The sequence below is a fragment of the Leptinotarsa decemlineata genome, unplaced genomic scaffold (assembly GCF_025532065.1).
Source record: "Leptinotarsa decemlineata unplaced genomic scaffold, Ldec_3_MD MMD2_tig00001973_RagTag_RagTag, whole genome shotgun sequence".
In the NCBI taxonomy this organism is placed as follows: Eukaryota; Metazoa; Arthropoda; class Insecta; order Coleoptera; family Chrysomelidae; genus Leptinotarsa; species Leptinotarsa decemlineata.
In genome coordinates this window covers 637,981-650,131 of record NW_027412572.1, presented here as the reverse complement: position 1 = coordinate 650,131, position 12,151 = coordinate 637,981, and the positions used below count along the sequence as shown (strand labels likewise).

Here is a 12,151-nt window from a genome sequence, read left to right as displayed (position 1 = left end):
AATATTTAACATTTAAAAAAAATTACTTATTAAAATCAATTTACAACTTAAAATTTAAGGGGGGGTGTTTCCATTAAAAATGGGTCACACTGTATATCAAAGGGGTTCCACGAAGTTTAAAATTTATAGGCCAATTATTTATACCTTTTATCCCATTATTTATGCCAACGGAGATTGGGAAAAAATTGTTAGTTAACAATTGAATAACTTTTTGAAAAATGGTGATAAAACTTTTTTTCTACGGGACTCGATTCATTCAAATGTTAAGAAGATACTAGATTTTTTTCAAATTTTTAAAATGACATTTTATGTTATAACAAATTATTTCTTTTGATAAACTCTCTTTAGCGGCAGCGTGCGCATGCCGTAACAGCCGCGCGGAACCATATTTTCAACGTCGAATTAAAATTATAAAAAATGGAGATAGAGTTTCGGGAGTCGAACTTTTTTATCAGAAATTTCCTCCTCTCTAACGAGCTTTTTTCAAAATTGCTTAAATATTGATATTTCTTGATTAAATAACGAAAAACTGAATACAATTTTTTTAAATCTTATTTTGTCAATAATAATTGCAATTTTTTTGCCTGCACCAAAATCCCTCAAAAACATTTTTCTAGAGGTGATTTCGAATCGAATGAGCTATTGCTCATATTTTTAGGACCTTCATCTCTATTTTTCATGTTTTTGAACTTGTTGATTAGACTAATAATTGATTGTAGAGAAATAAGCTTTGAAAGAAGGATTACGGCAATACAAAAATTTCCAAAACCAAAAAGTACGAATTTTCTTTGTGTTAGGGCACATACCTGTCGAATTTATTGGGTTATTTGAATTATATTTTGAAAAAATCGAAACAATTTACAGAAGAAATAACGACAGGACCTTATTTTAAAATTGTTGTCACTGATGATGGTAGTTATTTCAAATGAAACGCTATAAAAATATCAAATGTGATATACTCTTGGATTATGAATTTATTGCTCTATCAATATTTGTAATGAAAAGGACAGGTCCGTATTGAAAACAAGTTGATGCTGGCCATGTTGACACGAAATGTTTTAACGAATATCTATTATCACATCGCCATAGTACACTTCGAAATAACAATTCCACTCTAAAAAAAAACGATAAACAGCATTTTTGGTTTCCCCGTATAACTCGAGAAGGGCGAGAGTCCCCGTAAATTTTCTTCGACCATTGTATTGCTCCCGATGACAGTTACATTTTTTCCCATTTGATCGTCTTCGTATCTGTTATAGTTCAGAATATAGCAACGTTACCACATGATAAAAAGAAACGGCCTGTAAGTATATATGAATATCAATACAAAAATCAACTTACAACTCGTGAAACTCCGGCGACTTTGTAGAATTCCTGAACGCCCCTGGAGGAGACAAACTCTCGGAATCCGAATACGGACTTGTCACTACTGAACTTGGACTCCTCTGAGACTTGTCAGGACTCCTCCTGATGGTCCCCTCCGTCAAACTCCTTTTCAGCGGATCGTACCTTTTCACGTCCTCCCTGTAATATTCCTCGCGGTACTCCCTCCGTTGGCCATTCAGGGTACTAGGCCTGAAAACGTCATCTGCAGGGTTCCACTTGTGCACTGTACTAGACTTCGAGGTGAATTCAGGATAAACTTGCGTTTGCACTTTTCTCAGTGTATCTCCCGAACTCTTGTTAACACTGGCCTTCCGCACTAGGCTAGGGCTTGAGAGCCCTCTGGAGGGTTCCGCAATCATGTCTGCCTTGACGCCGTAGCTGAAAGGCTGGCTTGTTTGACGCGCGTGGTATGGGATGGCCTTCTCTTCCTCTTCGTCTATGTAGCGAACATCATCGAGATTCGCGCCTTCGTGCGGTTTCAGATCGGGAATGCTTTGGACTGTGAGCATCATATCCGAGAGGAGCTCGTCTAGTTCGCGGTGTTGATCCTCGGGGGTGAGTGGGGAAGGCTGGGCGGTCAGTGGGGGGCTCGTGGAGGCGTTGGTGTTGGCGTTCTGTTGGTGTCCTGCGGAAAATTCGAGTCGGTTAGTTCGATTCAGGCCAGTGGAGTAACGAAGTGGAACTGAGTGAAGATGAATTGTTTGGATAGTTAATTGAGGACGATTGGATGGATAGTTTGACACGAGGTGGAGTTATTTTTTATGAATGAGCGGTGAAAGATTTGGGAAATATGGGAGTCAGGTATTATAAACTGATCGTAATAATATTATGTCAACCCATTTAGATTGTTGGGTCGCCAGAAATAATTCACAAGTGCAATTTTCTTGCATAAGCTTTTAATGGAACTTAGGTGGAAAATTCTACGGCTTCAGGGCCTGCAATATGGCCGCCCCTTCAATGAAATGGTACCATTTTCCAGACATATTAAAATAGGCGACAGCTTTAGGCTTATATAATCCTAAAATTATGAGAATTTCAATATTTTTGGTCTAAGTGCTGGTGAATATTTGGCCATATCTCTTTTCATCATTTTTCTGAAACCTTGTTTTCAGAAAAATGAGAAAAACATTTTTATTTTTGTGAAATTTCAATATTTTTCTTGAAGATATATGGTTTGGGCCTTCTACCTGTAACTATGTTATTAAATGCTAATGTATTTTCTATTCAGGTAGTGTATTTTGCCAAATGTCCTTTTATAATTCATGAAACTAAGACCCAGCATCATTTGTGAAAGCTCAGAACATTTTTGAATAGTAGTTTGTGAACAGATCTTGAGCAACCATTCTTTGAGGTTTGGTAAAGAGGGATTAAGTCAAAAATCTCATTTGTTCAGAAATCGAGATTGAACATTCAAGGTTATGTCATAAATCGAACCACGAAAACCAAATTTCACTAATATCTTGCATTCGAATGGTTGAACAAAATGCAATAAAGAATATTGTATTAGTGCAACACCTCTTACCTGGAATATGAATGACTTAAGCCCTTGAGCATATTTGGTCGAGAAAAAAAGGTTCAAAAGGGCATAAGACTTCAATTATTGTAAGGCCATTAACGCCAAAGTGTACAAAAACAACGAACTTCATTATTACTGGAATGTTAATTTACGTGTAACAATTGAATAATTGAAATAATGTGACATTCCTGTTCCACTAACCATCTAACAGAACTTCTTCAAGGTCTTGATCAATAGTGTTTTCTGTGGTTGACAAATTCATATAAAATTCATGAAAAACTGGCGGAACCAAACGTAGTAAAGCAACCAAATCGTTCTTCTTTTCTGCTGAAATAGGAACCATGGCTTTATATTTCTGTTCCAATGAAATCTGCTTCAAGTTCACGTTTCTTCCACGTCATAGAAAGGTCACAGAAATGAATGGATGATCCAAATTCAATGAGGTTTTGTAATTAGGAATTCCTATCTCATCTCTTCTGTATCTTTTGTTCTTTCATATTTTTTCCTTCGACATCATGATCATTTTCTCCCTCAGCATTTTTGTGCTCTTCCATATTTTCTTCGTTGATGCGTGATTGTTGAATAACGTCATTTATTATTGGGTCTTTAGGTTTTCGAGATGAATTCGTATGTTTGATTTGAGTGTGTGACATCTCTATTGTGGAAAATGTAGATAAGTAGATAAGTTTCGTCAATATCACTGAAGTCAGAATTGAGAAGAGAATTCTGAACACCAGGTGGCAAACTTCGTGGTGATGAAGAAGAACTTGAAGAAATTGGGGAGGACAATATTAGTTTTGTAGGTTATGTCATAAATATTTTTACTAACGTTCTTACCTGGTAAACAGTCAACATGATTTAATGCTAATTGTAGTAGCTTTTTACCTCGGTTACTCATTTTATTGAACAGCACACAAATTGAAACGGTTTTCTTGATTGTTCACTCCACAGCACGGTATGAAAAACACAGAGGCACTATGATATTTTTTGTACATTAGGTTGATATGACGGGCTCAATATGACAAAATTTTGTGAGACCAGAGGCTTGCTTCTCATTCTTTGTTTGGTACAATGGACGCATGTTGACTGAAGCCCATAATATCAAACATCATTCTACATTTCTGACTTAATTCCCTATTACCAGAGCAAATTGTGTGGCGCAAAAACTGTCCAGACTCAAGCCGTTTATATCAATCGAGAGAGCATGAAATTTTGACTTAAGCTCCACAAAAACCCCAAAACGGTGTAATATTGACTTAAGCCTTTTTTACCAAACTTCAAAGCATTGTAGTGAACATTCCCTTTTGGAATAAGTACAATAATTGCTCGTATTTTCAATTTGTAACAAGTCTTACAACTAGACCTGAATGTAACCGTCACATAAAGTAACTTCAAAATTCTTATACACAATTGTCGGTTCTGGAATAATTATTAATTTTATTGGTAATATCAGGACTCGCGGTAAATTAGTCGCGAGTGAATCAGACCAATGGAAAATCTTCATATGCATGAGTTTTATTGATAATTTTGAGGTGGAATAGCTACTTTGATATTGTACAACAGTCAAGTACGGAGAAATATTTCATATACGACCTTCCATTTTGAAAAAGCTGATATAATAAAGATGACAATGATGGGGATGATGATAAATATGTACAGCTCTCAGATGTAAGCATCCTGCAACATCTGGATGCCGGAAAGACGTATAATTATCTGGGGGTGGAACAAGACACTCACAAAAAGTAACGGCGATGAAAAACTCTCTCCGCGACAAGTTTCAGCAGAAACTCCTTCAGATCTGGTAATCGAAACTGTCAGGGAAGAACAAAGTTGCTGCAAAGAATATGCTTGCCGTTCCAACTTCTTACTCTTCTTGTTTGGAGTAGTGAAGTGGACTCGGGAGGAGCTGTGCCAACTCGACGTAAAGACCCGAAAAATAATGCATCTCCATGTGAGATTGTATCCCAAATCGTCCTTTCGGCGGTTGTACTTCCCCCGTACACAGGGAGGCCGTGGACTTTTGAGTTTGGAGTGTCTACATGACAAAATAGTACTGGATGGAGCCTCTAAAGTCGTCAGGAGTTTTTTTTTTTTAATATACTTTATTGTCTGAAGAATAAATTCTTATTGACAAAGCCTTGTGCGAAATATAAATAACATATACATGAAATCACAAAAGTAAAATCAGTAAAAGTAGGTTATAACGTGAACTGAAAAGAGACATGTAAATAATAACAAACGTTCAGGATATAAGAACATGGTCAACGAAATGTAAATAAATCAATTTAAACTAAATTGAATTAAATGAAATCAATAGAATACCGTAGAGATATTACAGTTAGTCTTCTCAATTAAAATTATCATCATAGAATTCTGCTAAGCTATAATAAGGTCTCCCAGAGAACAAGTCTTTCAACTCTTTCTTAAGAGCTCTAAGGTCATTTATGGTTCTTATAGCTTGAGGAAGGTGATTGAACATTTTAAGACCGTTGTAAATAATGGAATCTTTAACTAGCGACGAAGAAGGCAGCGGTAATTTAAAGCTGAATCTTTGCCTGGTTTGATACATTGGCGCGTCCAAGTTGTTAAACAATACCCTATTTTTGAAGACAAGGCAGATTGTATCGTATATAAATAGGGAGACCACAGTTAGGATTTTGTTAGAGGCAAAAAGAGGTCGACAAGAGTCCCTAGGCTTGGCTTTGCATATGCATCGTATTGCACGTTTTTGTATCAGTAATACTGATTGAAGGCATGTGGTAGAACACACACCCCAAAAGCAAATACCATAACGGAGGTGTGGTTCAAAAAGGGAATGATAAACCATTCTAGCTTCTGCAGATCCGAGCTCAAATGCAGTTACTCGTATGGCATAACATCCAGAGGAGAGCTTCGATTTCAAAGTATCTACATGATTGTTGAATTTTAAACTATTGTCAATGAACAAGCCAAGGAATTTAGAAGCTGGTACGTTATCTATTTGAATATTATTTAGATGTACGGCTGGAATCCTTCAACGATAGGACACTACTTTTGTTTTTGATAAATTCAAGCTCAAGAGATTTGAGTCAAACCAGTCCTTCACTATCGTGATGTCATTCTCAATAACTTCATACAACGTATGGTTGTTAGGAGCATGCCATAAAATTGTAGTATCATCAGCAAATAAAGTGAATTTTCCTTGGATGTTTATAGACGATAGGTCATTAATGTAAATTAAAAATAAAAGTGGGCCCAGTACCGAACCTTGTGGGACGCCGCAAGTAATTTTACCTTCATTTGAGTATGAAGTGGTTTTGACCATCTGGGTGCGATCTGCTAAGTATGACTCAAACCATTTAAGACTTATTCCAGTTATACCGTATCTACTGAGTTTCCGCAAAAGAATTTTATGATTCACACAATCAAATGCTTTGGCTATATCACAGATGACGGCAGCTACTATTTCTTTGTCATTTATGTTGGAATAAACATTGTAAAGAAATGAAAATATGGCATCGGAAGTGTTTTTTTGCTTTTGGAAACCAAACTGGCAATCACTTATTATTTTGTTTCCATCCAGAAAGCACAGGAGTCTTGTTTCAATTAGTTTTTCTATCAATTTAGCCAATGCAGAGATTAAAGAAATTGGACGATGACTTGATGGACCATTGATGTTTTCTCCCTTTGGCAGTGCTAACACAATCGACTTCTTCAAAAAAACTGGAAAGATTCCTTCTCTAAATGAATTATTTATTAGACTGACTAATATATCGAGTATTCTTATCGGAATATTTTCTAGGATTTTTATAGAGATTTCGTCTGAGCCTGTGGCGTTTTTGTTTTTAATGGAAAATAATGTTTCATGCAGTTCGGTAATATTTGTATCATATAATATAAAGGTATTCGTAACTTCGATATTCACATAGTCTAAGGGGTCACGGGCTGCTTTTATATTTTTCGTCAAGTCCTCCGCAATAGAGCAATAGAAGTCATTAAGTTCAGTAGGAGAAAACGGAATGTCTACAAATTTTTTGTGTCTCTTGTCAGTAAGTTCATTAATGATACACCAAGTTTCTTTTGATTTATTCGAAGCTTTATCCATTCTACTTTTATAATATTTGCTTTTTGCTAGTTTAACTACTTTTCTGTAAATGGTGCGATAGCGGAGAAAGTAATTAAGAGAAAATGGAGCAGATGTAAATTTTCTCAAATAATGTAATACCCTCATGTTTTTTGCCGAAACCCTAATACCTCTTGTCAACCAATTTTTGTTTTTGTGTCTAAAACTGATTTTTTGAACCGGAAAGCTTTTATGAAATATATAAAGTAATTTATTATAAAATTCAAGGAAACGGTCTTCAGAAAATTTTATATGATTCCATTCACAGCTTAGACACAAGTTAGAGAACTTGTTATAATTAGCAGAACTATATAATCGTCCTAATTTAAATTTCGATTTTCTCACATTAAGATTGAGATACACCTTAGAATAAACTACTTCGTGATCTGACAATCCAGAAGAAAGAACATCACAAGAAACTAGCTCGGAGTCTAAATTAGCACAGAAATAATCTATGGTGGACTCGGTAAATTGAGACACACGTGTAGGAGATTTCACATGCATTACCAAGTTATAAGTTTGCAATAAATTAATTGAGAACTGTGTTGCTTTTGAATTTTGTTCTGTGTAATTAATATTTAAGTCTCCAGTTAAAATAATTTTTGCTTTTGAAGGTAATTCAGAGAGATTAGATTCCAGTCCGTTAAGTAATTGAAAAGGATCACTAGAAGGTGATCTGTAAAAACACAGTATGTACATATTCATTTTAGAAGAGTAAGTTATCAAAAATTCATTCACTTTCTCTTCAAGAAAATTATTAAATTTATCTACTGCAACTAATTTGATTTGATCCTGTATTGACTCTTTTACTAAAATAATAGTTCCTCCATGTGAAGAGGACGTTCTACAGAATTTGGCTTTAACAGTATAGTTTGGAATATAAACTATTTCATCTATTTTTAGCCAATGTTCGACAAGTATCACTATATCGGGAAATGATAAATTACCTAATAAAATAAAAAGTTCGGAGCATTTATTTCTCAGAGATTGAACATTCAAGAATAGGAAAGATAAATCTTGTATGTTGGAGGTTTTAGGATAGTGATAGAAATTAGACATTGACTTAGCTAGATTGTCATGAATTGGAAGTTTTGCATCTGTTCGTATCCCCTTCTCTGCATAGACCGCGACCATGGGAAAGCAGGAATTGAAACATTTTTCTTTAGAGCAACTTCAGTTCTCTACACTGAATGAGATAATCACAACTCTGTCACCGAGTTGGAACCCATTCAGCAAAAAGCTCAGATGAAAGCCGCAGAGATCACCTCACTTCTGCAAAAACATGCATGAGGTCTTCTTCAATAACATTGTACACCTTGGCTTATCAAAGCGTCTGACCTTCGCTTTCCTCAGATCAAGTGGACTGAAGTCGGAGACTGAAGAGTTCATCATGACCTGCCATGATGGTGTCTTCAACACCTTAGTCTACCGCAGTCACGTGATGATTATAGTAGGTGTGTATTTTAGGGTATTCCTTCGTCTTTTTTTCCTGCATGTCACTATTACATTCATCCATTGCACTCAGGAATACTCAAGGGTATAAATGTGACATTCCTAAAAACCGGAAACATAAGGTCACCCATTTATTATAGTTGCATGATGTGGGGGTGGTGCAAGAATACTTGAAAGTTATCGGTATGAAATTTGAGACAGACGAACGTGCATACCAAAAGATGACGATGCTGGGATTTTGAAGAGAATATATAACTCGTAGACGGAAGAATCCTAAGCCATCTGGTTGCCGAATACACGTATACTCACTTCGAGGTGGAACAACGCAAATAACAAGAGGTACCATCTCTATTTGCTGGTAAACAATGACAATAACAATCCATTCTATATAGAATATAACATGACTAAAAAGATTATCTACAAGTCTCCACCGGATAACATAAAAAACTGTAAATTCCTCTAGTTTTCCACGAGAAAAAAAATTAGGAAAATTTTCAGGAACATTATTCATTGTTTGGAAAAGAAAGTTTTTGCCTTTCTACTACTCCATCTTGATACAAAAAAAGGATAAGGAAATCTTCCAAAAAAAGGAAGGAAGTAATCAATTTGATAATAAGTAAGTCTGTACATGGATGTGTAGATCATGCAAAGAAGTAACTTTCAGAAAGTCCTCCTGAAACAGCTACTTTCATATAAACATTGAATTACACTAAAGAAAAAAATCATTTCGAAACAAATACTTCTATATGAACACTGAATTTTACAGAAAATACTTTTCTCTACTCAGTTTGTATTTCAAACATTCGTTGTGGAATAAAAATCAGATATCATTCACATGAGTTCTACTTCAAATGAATGGTAACAAATTGCACTTACATGGAACACTGTCATCCTCACTGGTATACATCGATGTTTCGCCTTAAGACACTTGCCCTAAGGCTCTTCAGTTCCAAATTGGATAACATTATAGAACATACACACATTTCATTAATGAATTTTGTTTTTGGGGGGAATTTAAAAATTCTTTATTGTTCATTAGGCTAAAATGACAGAAGAGGTGGATCAAAATTTATAGAACGGGGTGCCCATAAAGGCAAGGGTATCGCCGTTATTACAAGTGGTTGTGATTCCCAGGGTATGAACAAAGCTGTCAGAGCCGTGGTTCGTATGGGAATATATCTTGGCTGCAAAGTATTCTTTATTCGTGAAGGATATCAGGTTATGGTTGATGGGGGTGAAAACATAATAGAAATATAACTACTATGATATCTGATTTTTATTCCACAACGAATGTTTGAAATACAAACTGAGTAGAGAAAAGTATCTTGTGTATAATTCAATGTTCATAAAAATAAAAGAGCTCCCAGATTAGAACCTTGTGGTACCCCATATGTAACTACGTACTGAGCCGATTTGAAAGATGCATATTCGACGAATTGTTTTCTGTTAACTAGATATGATTCAATTAGAGTAAGCAGTAAGAGAAATAATTTTTTGAATATGGGAGTACATAACATTTTGCATGAAATTTTTTTTATGTTTCGATTTGGTTCAACCACGAAACGCAGGAATATATTTTTTCATTTCACTTCGAACAGAAGTTTCAGTTCTATCATTTAAGAATAGTAAGTATGTCCTTGAGATGAAGTAGAGTAATTTAAAATAGCCATTTATTTTATGTGAAAGCTTTATCGTGTACTTTGAAGCTTAGAAATTTATAGCCATACATTTCAAGTGTCAGTTATTGTATATTTATTTTTGATGATGTTCATTGCTGTGGTTCAAATAAGTACTGAGTTATGAGGAAGGTTATACATATCCGTTATAAATATAGGGTCTTTCATTAGGCGGTTCCTATCTTTGAATTTAAATAAAACAAACTGTGTCTGAGACATCAGCGAAACTTTTTATTCGTTTGGAAGACCTATTAATGACATTATTAGTCTGAGCCACAAGATCCTTTTTTTGGGTTCAAGGGCACCAAAAATTATAATCCAGGTCTCATTCGATTCGGAAGAATTGCAAAAGTTATAAACAATTTTGTAAAAAAGGAGGTTTGGTTTTTTGCAAATATCTCTGATATCCGAAATATAGAAAGATCCTTAAAGAAGAGGAAATTTACTAAAAAAACAGTCCCAACTTCTGGAGCCACCAATATTTAAAATTTTTATTTAGAGGCAAAAATAGCGCTAAAAGCGGGCAGCGAAGCGTCAGGAGGAAACTCCAGAAATCCAAGATCTTCAAACGTGGAAAATAGTTACACTAAAAAATAGAAATTGATGAGTAAATAGGTATTTTTTGAAAAAATGAAAACACACACATTTTTTGAACAGACAGACGTGACCGAATGATCGAAAACCGTAATTATAACACACTCAAAAAAGAACCAGAATGGTAATTTAAATATCTGTTTAAAATAAATATATTCACTAAATCGTCTTGTAACTGCAGAATAGTTTATTTTTTCCAGTGAAACCGAAGCGTGGGATACCTTAATTACTTCATTAGTCAACCATAACAGAAAATATAAAGAACGTGTATCGAACTACTTTGATAAATGTATTTATCCCGACAAAAGTCGTAAATCAGTGTCACCTTGAAAAAAATAATTGGCTGGGACTATCTTACAAAAAAAACAACAACTGATATGGAAGTATTTCAAAATTGAATAAGCAATGGGTAGAAGTGGCACAGAAAATGTATCCCCCTTCATTAAATAATGACAATTCTACTTTCAATTCTTATGTGTACAGTACAGAGTGAGCCATTTCCAAGGGAAGTGCCCAATTCGGCTCACTCTGGGATAAAAATGTTTTGACTGCGGATTATTGTTTATTGATGTATCCCAACATCACATGATTTTTTTCATTCCTTAATATTTACATTTAATATGTTTAAATTTTTTTTTGTTTTTATGTCAGAGTGTCAGAGCGCGCGGAAGCCAGACTACCCGCTTTTGGCTCTATTTTCAGGGCTCTGTAAAAATTATAAATAATCGAGATACAGTTTCGGGAGTCAGGACTTTTTTTACGCAAATTCATTGATCTTTTCAAATCTTTTTTCAAATTTCCAAAATTTTGAAAATTTTCCGAGATATTAAGAAAAAACTAAAGCCCCATTTTATTTCACTTAATTGTTTATAACTTTCGTAATTTTTATCGGCGCGTTTAAGGACCTTTCCTTAAACTTTCTAGGCAAAAATACGAATCGAATGACACTTTGGTCGTAATTTTTGGACAGGGATGAAAAATGTTACAGAAAAAAGTACATGTGAACTATACAGAAGGTCTAATTAAAATAATAGTTTTCCATCAATAACAATCGATACCTTTTTTGAGTACTTTGTAAATGTTTCCGGAGAAACAAGAAACTTTTGACAGGAAAAAAGTTACAGCAACTTTTGGAAAATGCACATTTTCGAAAAACATGCTGTAACTGAGAAATGATTATAGATATCGATAACGTGTTAGGAAGCACACGTTAAAAGGTGAGACCTCGTTAATCCTTAGCTCGCACAAGTTTCGACTTCTGAGGGTTGTCGTTCGTAGGGGTGCGACAGCTGGTTAACGGAAAAACAGATTTTAAACAATTTTTTTTTAAACAGATATGCGGTTTTAAGTATTCAGTTTGTCATAAAATTTGACCCTCGGACACAGCAATCAGTTTTCATCGATCTAGTTTGAAAACAGTTTTCC

At 34.9% G+C, this 12,151-nt stretch overlaps 1 protein-coding gene across 22 annotated transcripts in view; it reads right to left on the bottom strand.

Annotated features, from left to right (window-relative positions):
• by (focal adhesion protein tensin) overlaps positions 1-12,151 on the bottom strand; it is a 687,936-nt gene that overhangs the window by 109,011 nt on the left and 566,774 nt on the right. For all 22 annotated transcript variants that reach the window (XM_074176604.1, XM_074176595.1, XM_074176594.1 and 19 more), the window contains one exon: positions 1,342-2,011. In XM_074176604.1, coding sequence (XP_074032705.1) covers positions 1,342-2,011 — 670 coding nt within the window. The remainder of the gene's footprint in view (positions 1-1,341; positions 2,012-12,151) is intronic.